Source organism: Orbicella franksi, chromosome 1 (genome assembly GCF_964199315.1).
Source record: "Orbicella franksi chromosome 1, jaOrbFran1.1, whole genome shotgun sequence".
NCBI classification, from domain to species: Eukaryota; Metazoa; Cnidaria; class Anthozoa; order Scleractinia; family Merulinidae; genus Orbicella; species Orbicella franksi.
In genome coordinates this window covers 40511357-40530019 of record NC_138145.1, presented here as the reverse complement: position 1 = coordinate 40530019, position 18663 = coordinate 40511357, and the positions used below count along the sequence as shown (strand labels likewise).

The following is an 18663-nucleotide window of genomic DNA, read 5'->3' as shown; positions in this document are numbered from 1 at the left end:
TTGAGAGAATGATCTGCATGCTTCCGGCAGAGGCTTTCGGAGGGACGGTTTATAAGACATTTTGTCATGACAGGCTTGAGTCTGACCTACGTAAGGTGAAATTGTGCGACAAAATTACGAACCTCAAAGTTAAACAAGAAGATGAAAGGACAAATATTGTCAAGCAAGGAAGTAATCATTAAAGCGGATCGTGCGCAGTTTTCTCAAATGGTCATTACTGCTGAGAACAGAACGTTGAAGATGAATGATGTACAGAACCACCCTCTCGGACCTTGCCCTTGGGCCCTTGACTCGGCTGATGCCGGGATTGCTGAAGAGAACCAGCAAATCATCACTTGCCAAGGAGCCAGCCAGAAGAACATGACAGCAGCAGATATGATTCCTCAGCCGTGTGGGCGAATTTTTGACGGAATGGTAATGGTCCAGGAGATAAGAGGCAACCAGACAACATTTGCTGAATTGGCTGACAGTATGATGTCCATGGTTTTGTATGAAGGACCAAACAGCTAGCATATCGACGTGGTCTTCGACGTTTACAGAAATAATTCAATCAAAAAACGCAAGAGAGAGAAAAGAGGCTCAGAAAGCGGTCATAAAGTCAGAAACTTCAAGGCAGACTACAAGATACATCAACGGCGGACATTCTTGTCCGATTCCAAGAATAAACCGCTCCTGAGCAAATTTATTTCAGAAAAGTGGCAAAATGAGAGGCACAGAGAGAGGTTCGCTTGAAAGACAATCTTCGTAACGACCGAGGATTACTGCTATGAACTCTCCTCCATCGGAGTAACAGCAAGGGAACAGCTAAGGTCGACGCACGAGGAAGCAGATACCAGAGTGTTTCTCCATGCAGCACATACAGAGCATTACGTCTAAAGCTTTTTTTATTATCACATGGTTATGGAGTCTGTAACGCCATTGGACTTTGTTGTAGGATATTCAGTGCCAAACAAGACAAAGTTGACTCGAAGCAGCTACCTCCCTGTGCAGATTGTTTCTGCTGTTTAAGGATGTACTCCTTGAGAGCAAACTACCAATTGCAAGCAGCTATTTGGAGAAGTTTACAGAGCTGCCCTCAAGTCCCTTCACCAGTTGGTCAAGGATGGGTCGAGGAGTACTGCAACTTATCCATCAAATGGATGAATGGCAAACCCTCCCCTGCAGTTCTTCTTGAGTTTCTCTCCTGTTTTTGTGCAAGATCATGCAAGCTGTCCACCTGTCCACCTGCCTTACAAATTGCCTTAAATGCACCGATATGTGCCGCCTTCGTGACTGCAACAATTAGGGACCTTAAGTAACGACGCCGGCGACGCCAGAGACGACGTCCAGTAAAAAATAGTTTTATATTTTACCTTCGAATTTCACAGCAGTATAGATTTGTTCGGTGTAACTATCTGTCCCAGAACTTACTCAAGCTAAATGTGTAATGCCAGTGTTGAATTCCAAATTAAAATACGAAACATTAGCCGCTGCCGTTCGCGCTCTCCAAAATACGCAGAACCTAGTCATTTCAAGTTGTCATTTTGAAGAGGACGGCAAAGAAATGTACAAAGATTTATAACGCACTTGCACAGCCATTGTTCTGATCGTTAAATCTCTTGTTTGGTAACGTTCTCGTAGCCGTTGCCGTCGTGGTTTGCTTAAGGTCTCTAATTGTTTTGCTCATTAAACCTTTTGTTTGGTGACGTTCTTGTTGCCGTCGTGGTTTTCTTAAACTCCCTAATAGTGCTGAGGAGGAGGAGATTCTTGATGAACAATGCTCTGATGATGAGGAGGTTCAGGAAAATTAAGGCATTTTAAATATCAATAGAAATAATCCGTTAAGCTAGATTAAGAAGATAGCGTTGAGGAAATTGTGAAACCTTTACTCCTCCTCGTAAATTATGCTTTCTTTTTATGGCAATATTTCTCAATTTCTTATAAATTTTTGGGCTTCTTCAACATAAGGGAGCTTTTCAAAAGTTTTTTCAATTACATAATGAGTGCTTTGAATCAAAAGGGAAAATGCTTTCAATTTTCAAACACTTTTGCCACATTCTGCTTTAGAATAATAGTGTTTTAACAGCGAAGATGGCGGATCCAAGATGGCGGATCCAAGATGGCCGACAGGTATTAATTGAGAACCACTGTCTTGGTAGCAATTGCATCGCACCAAATCATTAGTTGTGAATCACTTATTTTCTCCTGCTTTCGTTTGGTGAAAATCTTGCGAGATCAACGCATTAAAAAAATACTTAAAAATTCTTTTGTTGAAATTGAAATATTTTTCACTGTTGCCATGGAAACAAAATCCTTAAAGCTCGTGTAAGTTTTAACTAAGTGGTTTAAAAACTCATCTGGCAGTAATTTCCATCACTGTACTTATAAAGTACCCTTTACGTATGGTTATTGAACAGGGAAATACTACTTTTAAGCAGTCATTGCTTGTATCCTGATGATTCTGTAGAAATGAGTGACGTCACTTTGTCACGTAATAAGTCCTATTAAGCTACTCATTTAGCATTGCTATCATACGTAATATGAAACTAGAGTAATTGCAGTTTTCAAAAATATATGGTAGCATTACTCCCCCTGAGTGGTACCGAAATGTTATTTTTTGGGGTCCTGGCCCATGGACTATACGGTACTATTCTGTTTTACAAGGCCGCCTAACCTGTCATGCTGATAAACATCTTCGTTTATCAAAAACTTTATCGTGTTTGTCGCCTCCACCATGCAAGAATCCGAGATCAGGCGATGTTCCTAGATAAACAACTGCATCAAAGAGCTATCGCTGAAGTCCGATTCAGGAAATCTGTCAAAACGATATTTCTCATTTTACTAGCCTTGATTCTCTGTTATTTACCATACTGTTGTTTTACTTTGGTTATGATCACTGTTACAGGCGATTTCAAAAAGGGAGAAGGCTACGTAACGCTGCAAACACTGTACCTTTTCACTTGGACAACTGTATTTGCCAACTCCACTGTAAACCCAGTTTTGTTATATTTTCAACTCACAGAGCTTCGCTTGATTATCAAGGGTTTCTTAAAAAAATTGTGCGTATGTGGAAATGGAAGCAATGAGTCCGGAAGGACAAGAAACGTGAAAACTCCAATTTCATCGCCTGCGACTCGTGGCGCTCGATTCCCAAGAGATTAGCAAACACTCGAGGACAGGAACCCAGAAAAGCTCGCTCGAACACACGAGGGCACGAAGATACGAAGATACGAGCAGACAAACAAACGAAGATTCGTACAAACACAATTATGACGAACGATTTTATCGAATGACAGTTGAATCGGGTGCGTGTTGCTGTAAACTGAGTTGAAAGTTATTGAAACTGCTAAACAGAACCAAACAAAGGCAAGGCCTTGCAAACAACTGGGAATGCAATTAAAATGTAGTTAAAAGTTTTCCAACAGAAACAGATGCCTCGGCTTTAAAATAACGGTTTACCTCCACATGAGTTAACATTGAAAATACATATTTCATAGCAAAGGAACAAAGTCAGATTTAAGATTTGCTTTTTGATAAACATTTGTGACATAACAACGGTGTAAATTTATTACTATATTCGAAGTATAGCTATATAATTAAACTAAGTAAATAAAAATGAAATGAAAAAGGCAAAATAAGTTAAGATGAGGTATTTATATTCAAATTCAGACACACTGTGTTTATAAATGTCTAAGCCGACCCCACTCAGAGAATTTTTGTTAGTGAAGCAGATGTTTCTTTTTTGTTTTCTTTTACCAACAATCCTTACATCTTATCAGGAATACAAGCTTAAGTTAAAATGGAGTACAATCAAAATGCCCTAACATTTGATTTTACTTGTCAAATCCCAGTGCCGCTTAGTACACTTGGAAAACTTTTCCCAGTGCTTTCGTGAGGATTGCAAATTTGGTTTTCTCTTAAAATTTAATACTTTGCATTTAGAAGAATGTTTTCATAAGGAACGAAATTAGATTTAAATGAACTACAAGTGACAATGCTAGCAATTGCAGAATTAATTTGTATTGTCCTATTTGTAAAAGCGGAAAATGTTTAAACAATAACGTTGTGCAGTATGTTTAGAGATTTTGCTGCAAAGCGAACATGAAATATATTGCAAAACACACTGAGCGCGCATTCATAAATTTTTTGGAACTACCTTGTCTTAGGTTTCTCCTGATTTTGTTACAAAAGTGTTTTTGAAATAACTACTGAGTATAAACGTGAAAATGTAGTTAATAATTAATTCACATCCCCTTCAGTAGTGTTTTGTACAGAAAGAAAAGGTTTGACTAAAAACTAAAATAAACAAACGTTGAAGAAAAGCAATGAATATTATTGGTTAAGTATTTCCCTCAAGCCAAAATGTTTAGAACGCTTTTGTTATTGAATAAAGGCGACTTCCATATCCAACAAAGTTTCACACAGCACTCTTGAAGTCAATCAGCGAGAAGTTAATTTCCACTTTTGAACCGAGGGGCAACAAACATGGATGAAAGTGAAAGGAAACGATCTCGTCTTGAACAAGTGCGTGACTTCTGTGCCGATACCAGCGCGCACGGACTAAGTCGAGTCGCCGCAGCCAAGTCTTGGCCTGCTCGGTTATTCTGGATGGCAATATTTATTTCAGCATCAGTTATCTCCATCCATCAAATAAGCTTGAGTTTTGCAATGTACCTCAGATACCCAACAAAGACCGATTTTTCCATTATCATCAAAGAACAACTACGTTTTCCAGCGGTTACGGTTTGTAATATTAACCCTTTTAAGCAGTCAGAAATTGAGAAGACACCTTTCTGGCGAGACATGGCAAGTATTTTTTTTTAGGGAGGGGGACTATCTTTTCTATCATTATTTCTGTATTACAATTACATTATTTCTTGCAGTGAAGAACACTTTTGATATATTACTTTAAATTCGGAAGTTTTTCTGTACTTTTATTATCACTATTATTTCATGTTTACATGTTCTTTTCTTAAAATTATCGCCGTTCTCTTTTAGAATATATTTAAGGATCTTTAACAGCGAGAAAGAAGGAAAGAAAGAAAGAAAGAAAGAAAGAAAGAAAGGAAGGAAGAAAGGAAGAAAGAGAGAAAGAAAGAAAGAAAAAAACGTTGAAAATTTCCACCATACTTTTTAAGAGCCTAAAATTTAATAATACTTCTCGTTAACGCAGAAGTAATTTGGCCAAAACTACTACACACTTAGCAATTTCTAGATTGAACGTTTTGCAAATAAAGAAAAAGAAATTCTCTCTATAATCTTGATTAAAACGCTAGATTCTAGTATTCTTTCTCTTATTTTATGTAATGTCTTATTTCAATGTATTTTTCTGGGTAACGATTTTGCCAGGCAACGAAAACAACCACAGCCTTCAAATGGGGTCATTTTTTTCTGCGTTACAACATTGTTACATGCTGTTCTTGCAGTTATAGAACTCTTTTAAGTCTTTAATTTGAAATCGGTAGTTTTTCTCTTTTTTATCTTTATTGGTGCATTCTTCACATTGTTTATCTTTACATTATCACTCTTTTTCACTATATATTTCAAGATTTCTAACAACGTTGATAACTTCCAGTTATATGCTTTAAAAGACGAGAACTTTTCAAAATATCCCTATTGTTATAAGAGTAATTAGGCCAAAAATACTGCGCACTTACAATTTCTGGATAAACGTTCGCAAAATAAACACAACGTGTTTCTCTATAATCTTAATTTAAATGCTAAATTCAAATATTCGTTTCTAATTTTATTTAATGCCTTATTTGAATACATTTTGCGGGGTAACTAGTTTGCCTGATAACGGCCGGAAAACAACATTAACCGTCAAATGGAGTTATGCGACATTCGCCCACATCGGTTTAGCTTACTGTGTCGTATGGGAGAAGAGTGACATACAATCTAATACCTGCAACTGCAACTGCAAGTGTAAGAAAATGTAATGAATGTTTTGCTTTGCATAACAAAAAAACATTGAATTATTACTTTGCAAGGAAGTTCAAAGAAACAAAATGGAGTCTGAAAGTAGAACAATTGAGAAATACTTACAGGCCACTCCCTCTGCTTAGAGTAGAATAATATATTTTACTCAAATCTGTCTTGCAGCGTAATCCTACTTACCCTTGAAACATTATTGCGTTGAAAGATGCAAACATTTTGACCTGATAAGAAACAAGTAAAACGTCTTTAAGGGAATATCTTCTACCCTACATAAAACGTAAATACCCTAGTTTTTATTAATGTACAGTAGTGTAAATTTTTATGCCATAGCTTTAATTTCCATAACACGGAATTTTTTACATTCGTTGCAGATGAAAGATGAAGAAAACAGCACTGGTGAGTAAACTTCGTTATAGCCACTAAGGGGGGGGGGGGGGGGGGGCGGGGGGCTCTAGGAGTTTCCAAGGAAGGGGGGGAGGCGATGGTACCTTGATGTTGTGAGATCAATGGGGCAAGCCCCCAAAATGTTTCAATTTTAGACCTGGAACCTTATTTAAAACAGTTTAACCAAAAATACTAGAAATACCACATAGTAGAAATTACAATGAGGTAATAATCTATGTTTCTATGATGGTTTTTTTTTGTTTTATTTTTTTTACTTCTTCGAAAGGGGGGAGGGGGGGGAGGGTGGTAGCTAGCCACCCAATCTACTGCCCCCTAAATCCACCCCTGGATGTTTAATTTTGGAGGTTGGCCATTTCGTTCATATGGTGTGCTGCGTAAATTGTATTTTACTTATGATGGAGATTTTCTTAAGTAGGTAACAACAGAGATTCAATGAAACATCATCTACTCGTGAATATCATAAACAGTCACAAAGAAAATGCCTCAAAAATTGGACACCAAGCAGAAGAGCTGATTTTTGCTTGTACATTTCCTGGAAATCAGCAAAATCTCTCTTGTTCCCACAGGTGAGCGGTGTTGTTGCATCCCGAGAATCGGAAGAAATGTTTAAAGTAAATAGTTTTAAAAATACTTTAAAGTAATCGGTAGCCAAAGGAGTTTCTTTGGACCTTTTGTCGTTGGCGCGGATGGGGCCTTGGCCTAATTAAAAGACTGCTGGATTCTGGAACAAGAAGTCATTGCTTTGTGCACATGGACACGGCATTTAACATAACATAGCATAACCTAACGTAACGTAACGTAACTTAACGTAACGTAACAACATAACTAAACCTAACCTAACCTAACATAAGATAACATAACATAACATTACATTTTATATTCCTTTTGATTTTATACGCAAGTTACAAATTTCTCACAAAGGAACAATATTGTCTAACAAAAGACTAACTGGCTGCACACCTAATTTGTAATCTAAATTAGCCAACAAACATGCGAGGCACTGAAACGAAGTTAAGTTTTGTAGTTTTATTGATTATTTTCAGAAATTTTTCCCATTTTCTTGACCTGGTGTATGGAAACTGCTTCACGTTCAACGGCTCGAAAGCACGTGCAACTGAGCCTGGTCACAGACAAGGTTAGCTCTAAATATGTGACCATGATAAATATATTCTTAATAACCTTTGTTATTATTTAGTATAGAGCATTTCTTAATCAAGCATCAAAGTAAAGTACTTGTTTTCATTACAATCAAAGACAGGAATGATTCGATATGTATGGAATAATTTTAAAAGTGTCAGATAAAAGATTGCTAGCTTCCTGGCCTGGAATTTTCAATGCGACGTCATATCAACCATGAATGACGTCACAATTCGAATTTCCACTACTTTGGTCTGGCCATCTTCAATTTCAACTTCTTTTTATAAATATCAGCAGAACCCCAGGGTTAATTAGGAAAAAAATTGGAAAAATGAAACAAACAAGGACTGTAAAGATTTTGGAATCAAATTTTGCCTAAATTCCAAACTCTCGACAAAAACAGAAATTTGAGCTTCAATAGGGAAACGCCTCTTGAAAACATACCGTAAAATCCCGCGTTAGAAGCCCCTCCCGGTTAAAAGCCTCCGACCGAATATAAGCCCTTCTATTGGCTAACAAAGATGTTATTCCGGATATAAGTTCCACCCCCCCCCCCCCCGATATAAGCCCATCTAATGTATAAGTGCATTCCTTTAATTTTGCGTTTCTTTGCAAAGATCAAAAATAATCGAATGTTATAGGCTAATAGGGTAATAGTGTAAGAACAGGGCAATACAGTAATAGGGTAATTAGGTAATAGCTCTTAATGTCAGTCTCAGATACGTTTTATCTCGTCGTTCCGAAACATTTTTTTTATTCCGCTTTTATGCCCCCCGTTTATAAGCCCACCTAAAACCCCTTATGAAGTTATATAAGCCCGGGGCTTTAACGTGGGATTTTGCGGTAGTTACCATAGAGACGTCAAGTCAAGTGACTAATTAATTGGCATTTCAAGAAGTTCCCTGGTAATTTTAGGAAATGCTTACAATGCTTACATCTTAAATGCTGTTTAACTTAGAAAAGTTTAATCAGCGAGGCCACTTCGTGCTTCTATCCTCAGGCTAAATAGGGCTATAGACAGAAATGCGATAAATCTGTGTGTAGAGTTGTGTGTGTGTTTTTTTTAAGGTTTAAAGTTGATGTTGTTTATCGATGCCAATGAGTATTCTGGCGTGCTTGCTGACTCAGTTGGAGCGCTCATTACTATCCACTCACCCCATGTTAAACCTGTTATCGACGAAAACAGCATATTTGTTGCTCCTGGCTCTGCAGTCTCTGTGTCATTACATACGGTATGTTCTTAAGATATTACGTTGTCTGACTTAGAGATAATGTAATATTCTCACATGACACGTGGCTTATAAAAAATTGGCTTTTTACATGTGGCTTGAAAAAATGGATTGAAATAACGAATAATTTTGCGTTCATTATATTCGATTTTATAATTTTATGGTAAGGTCAGGGCATCGCGTTTGTATTTATATCTGTATTTTAATCCTCCACAGGCTTTATTAGGCGTTTTCAGCATCCTGGATATTGGGTAAAAAATTATCGCGATACAGGATAATATTTTTGGTACATGGGATACAAAGATCAGATAAAACGAGATATCTAGTAGGAGAATCTTTAATTGTTGTAATAGGAATTAACAGGATACGAGACATTTTTGCCAAACGAGGTACTCAAACACTGGGGCCTCGACAAGATTGGAATACAACAGTGTTAAAACAAAATGCAATGAAAGGAAAGAGGAAAGGGCAAGCCGGATATAGTAAACAATATATGTGCCTTTTAACTGAATACATTTATTTTAGGATAAAAAGTGCATAAGAGAGGAAAAAGTAAACACGTAGTAAATGAATAAACAAATAAATAACTGATGTTGCACGACTTTGTACTGAGCAAAACAATACTGGTAAAGTGCTCTTTTAATAAGTTTTCCTGAAAGGCGCGCTTAATACGTATACTAACATTATACGTATACGTATATTAATACGTAAAGCATCCAATAACAGTTGGGCGAAATTTCCTTATATATTTATTCTGAAAGAACTCCTATTTAGGGGTTGTAAGGTTGCTCTTGAAGTAGGGTCATTATGCTAAGATGCTAGAGGCAGGATGAAACTCGATGACTTTTTATCAATAAGTCATCAATGTTTTAAATTATGTGATTATTTTCTATCAATTGGGTGATCATTTTTGTATCGGTTTTGTCATCATTAGATGAGTTCGGTTACTTTATTGGTGAGCTTCTTACTGGCTCGAGATCAAGGAGTCTGGGTTCGAGTACTAAGCGGTGTGTTGTAAGTCAGTAGGCAAGATGCTTTAGTCTTCAAGGTACTGGGTGCGACTCCCGTTCGGAACTCAGAAAGTTTTCTCGTCCAGTGTTCGAAACAAACTAAATGAGTTACTTATTACTTATTACTTACTTATTTTCTCTCATAGGAAAACATATCTCTTTTGGGTCATCCTTACAACGCCGGGAACTGCACCGACGATATCAGCTACTCACAAACGGTGAGATTTGCTATTGCAATACAATTTAAATAAAGAAGGTAGCTTTTTAGGTTGTCGGACTTGCCCAGAATCTACCCCTGATATGGTCCTTTTTTTTTCTCACACAGGGCTGTACAAGAGCCTGCGTTGCACAGGAGATGAAAAGCAAATGCGGCTGCGCATCCATTGTCATGCGCCAACCACCCGTATGTGATTCATTCAATGAGAAACAAGGTAACACTCATGTTTCTACAAAAGACTGAAATGCTGAAAAAAGTGTTAAGTGGCTCTCTTTTACTTTTCGGCTTATGAAAAGACTTCTTTGAGCTCGGAAATGTCTGTAGACTTATTCGATTAAATTTCCAATGAAAATAAGGCTTTTCCTTTAAATAGCCAGTAATAGTACATGTAGTCATGAAACCCTTTCTTATAATTAACATTTCACAATATATTTAAAATTCTGTTTAGAAATTCTAGTTGTTAAACTTTTACCGAAGTTTCCTTCGAATTTTATTATCTGCGATAAAATGGTTTTGAAGTTATGAGGAAAAAAAAACAGCTAGCCAACCACAAAGGGCTCAGAAAAAAAGCAATGGACAGATCGAGACCTATTGTTATATCTATGAACTGGTGCCAAGGGCGGGAAACATTGCGTAATCTAACTGGCTTTACAGGTATTTTGACCAAAGTACAGAACTGAACCATGAATCAAAGTAATTTCTAAATATTAATGGATAACAACAACAGCGATCTTTTATTTAAACACGATTTTGTTTAAAGCAACCGGTTTGTTTGTGGAGTTGAGTATCTAGCTAAAATTTAAGAAGACGTAAATATGTATAGCAATAATAATAACTATATACGTATTTATTCACATTAATAAAATTTAAAATCCATTACATTTTTGCTTTGCGTTTGAATCGAGGCCACATTGAAGTCCAGTTGTTAAATAAAAGTGTCTTTTCCAGCTTTGGTGTAGAATTGCTTGAAATTATTACAGTATAGTACCTGGATGGATCACTTAGGAGTGCATTCTTGTCCCCAGAGGCCGCGCTCCTTTTGGTCAGCACCAAGAATCGCGACACAACACCGAAAGTCCGCGATTCACAGACTTCCCGTCACTCTACGCATGCTCAGAATCAAGTCCGACAAATCTGATTGGCTGAGAATACGAAACGGTTACTCTGCGCATGCTTAGAAAATTGGTCCTTCCCAGAGGTCGCGATTCTTGGTGCTGACCAAAAGGAGCGCGGCCTCTGGGGACAGGAATGTTAGGAGTGCATTTGAGATTTCTTTGAGCTGTCATTTCAGTCCAAGCTAAAGAACCTAAAAAAAATATTTGCAGCTAAATGCTTGGATGATGTTACACAAAAGCAAGACTTTCGAAATTGTTCTTGTGAACCTCGCTGCAAGTAAGTGTGCAACCTATTTGATTATTTAAGGCATAAATTTAGCCAAGCCTAAGAGCGGAGCTTCCCTAAAATACTAATCGTGTATTCGACCCAAAATACTCGAGCTGAAAGTTGATCAGTTAGGCAATGAGAATACAATGCAATGAGAAGGCTTTTAAATTTGTGGCAGCAATTAATGACGGTTATAGACAAAGAGCCAGGGGAAAGCTGATCCTTTGCGCCTTGTTGGTGGTTTAAAATTCAATACTTAACCATTTCTTTTCCTCTTTAGTGTTTTTGCAACCTAATTTACAACATCTATTATTTAAAATCACTTACTTAGTAAGTATTGCAGACAATAACCAAATGATTTTTCTTCAGCCGAGAGCATTACATCCAAACCGTGTCCAGTTCTACGTGGCCGTCCAAAGCACACCTAGTAAGTAAGTAAGCTATGGTGCACAGCACTCAGTTCTGTTAACTAGGAATTTTTCCTGTGGAGGGCCTATAAAATGATAGTTGTCGGGGCAAGTTTTATACTTTTGAAAGAATAAAGCGTTTAACCGGGGAGGAAGTTCGAGGTCTGATTTCTTCTAGTTGAAATCCACATGGGACAATGAATTCTTTGTTCATATTTACCTAAATACTTGTTAGAGGAATGAGCGTTTTATGAACTACTCCGATGACCGGACGCTATCGCTTGGTAGTACGCCCATTGGCCAGCTATCGCATGGTAATGCCCGAGCAAGATCGTACCACGTGATCAGTTTTGGCCAAAGTTTAGTGGTGATCTATAAAGGTAAACTGTCGTGTCGTGTCGTGTTATGTCGTGTCATGTCGTTTTACGTCACGTCATGTCATGCAATGTCATGTCATGTCGTGTCACGTCACGTCACGTCATGTCACGTCATACCATGTCATGTCACGTGACGATTTTTTATGTCGATTTTGGTTGTTTTCAGACCCAGTTGTCAAACCTACTGAAGAAGGTTAATATTGGAAACCTGATCAACGGGAGCTTGGAATCAGCCAGGTAACAGAACGTTTCCAGGAAATTGTGTATGTTTTTGATTATTTGAAAATTATTTATGCGGTCGAAGGCTCAAGGATTCCAGGATCGCAAATGACGCCATCTATATGTCTGTCCTCCAACTGATGATAAACAAGGACTAATCAAAATGTGCGAATTATTTGACTTTTATATAGAAAATTATTGCAGACTAACTTTGTGTATATAACAAATTCTTAAATTCTGTCAGGGAAAACATGGCTCAAGTCAATATCCATTTTGCTTCTATGCAAGTGAAAAATGTCCAGCAAGAAAAAGCCATAACGGTATGAACATTATTTGTTAAACGCTAGCATTTTATGTCTTTCCTTGTATTGATGATAATTTGCGCAAGATAAAGGTAGGGAGAAAGGTAAAGTTCGCATAACATCTCAATGGCATATCAGGCCAGTGCTTATCCTGGTTTCAGTAGCATATGGAAGCGACTAGAAATATTCCTACGACACCCTGGATGGGATGCTAGTCCACTACAAGGTTATCCCGCAGCATTAGATTCGCTGGTACTCATTTATACATCTGGGTGAAAAGAGGCACTGTGAGAGTAAAGTGTCTTAGCCAAGAACACAACATCATGTTCCCGCCAGGGCTCGAAGCCGAACCACTCGACTTCGAGTACAGCGAATAGTGAGGCCACCGCGCCTCCACAATTCGTTAGAACATTGTCAAAAAAGTTGTTTAACTTATTAATTTGCACTCTTATGATGATCACAATGATGGAAAGCTTCTAGTGAATACAGTTTTAATACTTTTTACCTAATTCTGTCCACATTGTAAAGGTAGCCTGTGGATCCATTCAATTTATCATCAATAACAGGACAGATGCATAAAACGCTGGCGTAAATCAGTTTTGTTAATTAGAGTACATTACTTGCAAAAAAAAATTTGGTTGTTTTATTTCGGACGTCTAATTTTCGTACACTTGTTATCTCATTTCGGAAAACAATTTCGGACTAGTAGCTAAAGTAGATATGTTTAAGGGTACAAAACAGGACTTAGACTGGAACATCAAAAGATGATAGTTTTACTACACTCTCAAGGTTTTACGAATATACACCGATGAAAAAATGACACAAATTCTATCATACCGTTACGTATGTCAAGTAGTTTATCAATTAGAATTCGCTCCATACAGCCCGGCATATAGGAAACTAAGGGCTTTGGAGCAACTTCAAAATTTTATGCATTACTGTAAATATTTCGGACGCTTAAAATTTCGGACGGTCTAAAATTTTTTGCAAGTAATGTAACCAAGTTAAATAAAGTTGAAATTAAAGAAAATATTTTACGATTAAAGAATTCTTCTAGGAAAGTAGACAGTAACGCTATAAGCAAAAGTGATGACGAGGGATTATTCAGGACAGTACTTGTTTCAATACTTGGAATTTGTTATATGATTGTGTCTTACAAGGACTGGGAACTACCGAATTCACGAATTTGATTGGCTGAAATCGATACTGAAAGCAGTTTAGATTTTCCCATCTAGACCGGTAATGTTTTGCAGTGAAAAAGTTGCAAACTAAAATGCAAAAATATGGACTATTTCTTCTAACAGGATTTATTTATCGAAGTGCCAAAAAGCCTCATGAGAATAAAAAGTATTAAGTTCAGCTCATTGCCGTTCGCAAGCAAAATGTCAGTTACCTACAAACCAGTTACATCAAACGAATTAAATTGTTCTTGTTTGTCATATAATAAACATCTTATTAACCGAGCTTAGTCGGTCTGTATGGGAGAATCTTGACCTCGGTCGTTTGTACTGACCTCACTGTGTTCGGTCTGTACTCATGACCTCGGTCAATATTCTCCCATACAGACCTCCTGCTCGGTTAATAAGAGCTGAATATAGTAATCTGATTGGCTCAATTTTAATTAGTTATTCGATATTCTCCCTCTGAAATAACTTACTCGAGTAATAATAAATATAAGCCCTGAAAGTCGCATAACTGTAAAGAAATATATCTTCAAAAGATCTCGTGGCATGAAGTCATGTCCTTCAGGGAGGCGTGGTTGAATGCATTTTCGAAGCATACTGTCCCTCTCCATCCCTCCATTGGCTCCCATTACGGAAACAGCTCGGTTTTAAATATTAATTAAATATTAATTTAAGAAATCTTGGAAAGGTGGAATACGTGTTAAGGTTATCGCAGGTTGAATTTTCATTGAAGTGAATTTTTAACGTGTTTTGTAATTGTGAGCATAAACTGTAAATTTATGACGTTCAGGCTAGCTTTATTTTTTGACGTATTGAGCGAACTTCATCATCTAATGGAAAATCGCGCTATATATATTTTTTAATATTTCATATTATCACAAATGTAATACCATTATTGTTGGTTTGAAAAAATGCAATGAAATTATCAAACTTTTCTCCATTCTCAGGGCGAGACCCTGTTGGGAGATATCGGAGGACAACTTGGTCTGTTTGTAGGAATCTCGTTTATAACTCTTGTAGAGTTCCTTGAACTGCTATTGTGCCTTATTCTGCCAAGAAAGAAGACAACACCCAATCGAGTAACGGCTTTCCATGTAAACGAGGGATAAGGTGCTGGTGGAAAATATTACGTCGATAATTACCATTTTCGTGTTCTCGGAATTGGACTGAAACTAGCTTGCAATGGAGTCGAGGCTCATCCGGGGGGAGTATCATTTAAAAGAGATGGACCCTTTGCATTAAAAGAGACTGCCTCAGTTGCAAGCTAGCTCCAGTCCAGCATCGAAAATACGAATATGCTCTATGCTTCTTTGAACAGCAGCATAGCTTTACAAGTTGCTCGGAATCAAATAAGAGAAGAAATCGGAGACACATAACAACCGCTGAGGACTTTTGTTTCGAAAAAAATATACGTCACATCTTACAACAAATGACATTCTATGTATTGGTTAGCGATGTGATGTAAGTAAAGTAAGTAACTGACTTTTAGTAAGCACTTATATTGTAAAATTATTGCAAGTAATGTACCTTAAGAATTGTAAAGCATGCAGTGTATTGGATTATAATTGCCTGGAAATTTTGTTTCTTTGAACGGAAGTACAGTTTTACTTATGGCTCAGGATTCAAATAACAAATAATGGTAATTTCTCCACTTGGAGACCCAGAACAACCAATGTGGACTTTACTTTTGAAAAACAAAATGTCACATCTTGGTACAAACGCCATTTAGGAACTAACAATCAACAAGATGAATCTCGTACTCTTGAATGCTAGCGCAATTTTTTTTTTTGCGTGAGCGAAATTAATTGCACATGCACAACATTGAGAGATTTCCCTCGAGCTAAACTTCGGCTGCAGGAACTGAAATATATGGATGGTCGTTTTCTCCTAAACGATCATTGTGACCCCGCATGACGTACGGTTGACAGCAATATTATATCGCGTTTGAAGGAAAAGCTAAAAATTCTGATTTGAGAATTTTAATAATTTGAGATCTGAGAATTTTAATTTGAATGCTGGGTATGTGCAACAGCTAATTCTTTGATTTTGTTCATGAAAATAATTCTTTATCAATTAAAGAAAAAAGTTTGTAATGTACGATACTGTTTTTTTTTTTACAGTCAAAATACTCAGACCTTTTAGCCTGATGTTGCACATTTCTTATAGATTACATTGGTTCTAATATGATGATGTTATACTTCAATTATAGCCGTTATCTGCATGTAAAACACTATAATTATTGACCTGGGTTCCTAATAAAAACCCACCAGATATAGTCGGTGGGTGTGGTGACCTGATATTTTGTTATATATTTGTAATATACGTAACATGATTACCAGAAGAACTAAGGTTTTATTTCTACCCTATTTTCCGATGAATTGCTCTAGAAAATTCTGGTTGTAGCTTTGCCCAAATAATTTTCATGCGCTATTTTGATACTCCTCATTACATTTTATACACGTTGAATTAGCCCAAATACGGAGTTATGTTACAGTTATTATGTTTTGTTATTCTTAGCTGCTATCTATTTGTAAAACAGCATAATTATTTAAACCTTACTTAACCGGGTTTTTCGATTCTGTTTGGTCAAAGTTAGTGTTTATATATAGATAACAATACTGACTTATCTACCTGAAAATTACAAATAAGTCTCCAATTCATGGACAGTATTCGTGATGTATATACAGTATGCTATAAATAAAGGCAAGCGCTCGCAATTATCTTTATGAATGAAGGAACAGAAATTCAAACTACAATAGAGTCTAAGCCAGGACTCAGGAAAACGTCCAGAGAAAATGACGTTATATTTTACCTACAAATCTCGTCCAAGGTCAAGAGCCCAAAGTCCGCGAATCTTTTGGTCAGCATCAAGACGGAGTCGAGACCTTTGATCGAAATTGGAAGGTGACCGAGCATTGGCATAGCGGTTACTCTCTCTACGAATGTTCAGAAACCACCATTAAACTAGACGTCAATCATAAAGTCAAAACATGAGCAGGATTTTTTAGCTCCAGGTTTTGAGCGTCGGGGATTTAGTCACCGCTGACCGAGGACCCGTGGGTTCTGGGACGAGATGAAACTCGTTCCCAGAGTCTTCGTTTCCCTTGACCAGCGGTCGGAAAACGAGAGCTCTGGGAGTAACCATTTCAGGCGTGCGCCATAGATGTAGACTGCACAGTGAAACCGGATGGGCAGAATTCGGTTATTTCAAAATGGTTGCTCCCAGAGCTCTCGTTTTCCGACCGCTGTTCAAGGGGAACGGAGACTCTGGGAACGAGACTGGGACCAGATTGGCAGAGAACAGCAAAGAACTGTAAGGAGACGACGACGCATGTGCAAACCTTTCTACTGAGGTGGGGAAGATTAGAACACCCATAACCAAAACCCTAAGATCCCTTGAAACCGTCATGATATTTGAACAAACGGTGTTGTGAAACTTTGTTCCGAGAAATAGCCAGCGCTTAAAATGTCAGTCAAACTTCAATTTGTTTACAATGTAAAAGTAATTGACGTCTAATTGAGTCTCGAACGGTGTGTTACACAGCCGCCCCAAACTACAGCGCGTTTTAAGAACAGTTTATGTACACTTTCATGCAGAAGAGTATGCACAGCTGACATTTTTGAAGCAGAGAGGACAGTAGCGACTGTTACTGCCATGAATGGAATTTAGCTTAAGAGAAAAAGACAAAGTAAAAGTCAGAAAGCCAAATCAGGTCTGCTTAAGTATTTCACGTTTTCCTGTGATATGGGCATTGAACTGAACGCAATTCTCAGTCGCTGTTGCACGAAAACCGAAAACATGCCATATGCCAGAGTAGTAGATTTGGAACAATTTATTTCTCTTTAACAAAGAATGTTATCCTAGCTCTAAAAGACTGTTTGATATCAGCCCCAAGCGACGCAGTGACGTGCATGCACCATATTTGAATCGATATTTTGTTTTAGTTACCCAAATATATTCAAACTTGCTAAAAACAAAACTGTCCATGAATTTCGCTGTTTTCCTTCTGCGAATATTATGCACTTAATGACTGACCCCAAGGAAAAAAGGGAGTTTCGTTTCCCTTAAATCCTCAATGTTCCCTATAAAACCAAAACCTCAGGAGGATAGGTAATTTTCATGACTACGTCACATGAAAACCGGCATTTTGAGGAAAAAGATGAAATGAGTTTCGAAAAAAGAATGATCATAACTTTGTCAATTGTGAAAATTTGCCATAAATCTCTGGTCTTGTCTGATAATCGTGCACTCCATGGAAAAACACGGCCCGGGTTATTCGAAAATGGACTAAAACAAATCGGGTTTTTTGGTATTTCATTTTCATTTGTTTCATTGCTAATGTTTAAAAAAATATTTTTTTTTTACGTCGAAAATGGAGAAAAAATATTAACAAGTTACCTCAATGACCGGGAGGGAAACTTTTGCGAAAGCGAAGGGACCTTTCCCATCATGCCATCGTGTCGCTCTAGACATTGATTGATTTCAAGAGGGAAACATTATCATCGTATTTGCGACATGAAAAACACGCTTAAGAGTGAAATGCGCGTGGGTTGAGTGTTTCAATCGGCCATTACAAGGTATCATGCGACGAAACAACCCCTTAGGTAAATGTTTTTCGGAAAAAAAAAAATTATGAACTGATTTTTTTCTGGTTCAGGGAAATAGCTAATTTATTTGACGAAAAATGTTGGCTGTTGAAATATTTATGATGGAAATTTGCTTTACAATTTTTTATTTTTATTTTTAGTTACCTGGGAAACCTTGCATATTGATTTAACCACCCTTTTTAATAAAATAAAATATACTCTATAAGGAAATATATTTTTGCCCGAGACGGTTTAAAATGACGTTTGATTGATTTTTCTTGACGCTTAAC

General features: G+C 37.3%; 1 protein-coding gene across 1 annotated transcript; it reads left to right on the top strand.

The window, feature by feature from the left end:
- Positions 1-4464: 4464 nt before the first annotated feature.
- LOC145501250 (bile acid-sensitive ion channel-like) lies at positions 4465-14895 on the top strand. Its single transcript, XM_081480773.1, has 10 exons — positions 4465-4722; positions 6288-6312; positions 6737-6887; positions 7365-7456; positions 8527-8690; positions 9844-9915; positions 10023-10100; positions 12248-12318; positions 12545-12620; positions 14734-14895. The coding sequence occupies exons 1-10, from the start codon at positions 4465-4467 to the stop codon at positions 14893-14895; spliced, it is 1149 nt and encodes a 382-aa protein (XP_081336899.1).
- Positions 14896-18663: the final 3768 nt, after the last annotated feature.

Bases quoted from the DNA above. Each gene is read 5' to 3' on its own strand.
- LOC145501250 (XM_081480773.1), top strand. From the start codon at position 4,465: ATGGATGAAAGTGAAAGGAAACGATCTCGTCTTGAACAAGTGCGTGAC. The intron at 4,723-6,287 runs GTTTGTAATATT...CATTCGTTGCAG, and splicing joins TACGTTTTCCAGCGGTTACG to ATGAAAGATGAAGAAAACAG. The intron at 6,313-6,736 runs GTGAGTAAACTT...TTTCTTAAGTAG, and splicing joins AGATGAAGAAAACAGCACTG to GTAACAACAGAGATTCAATG.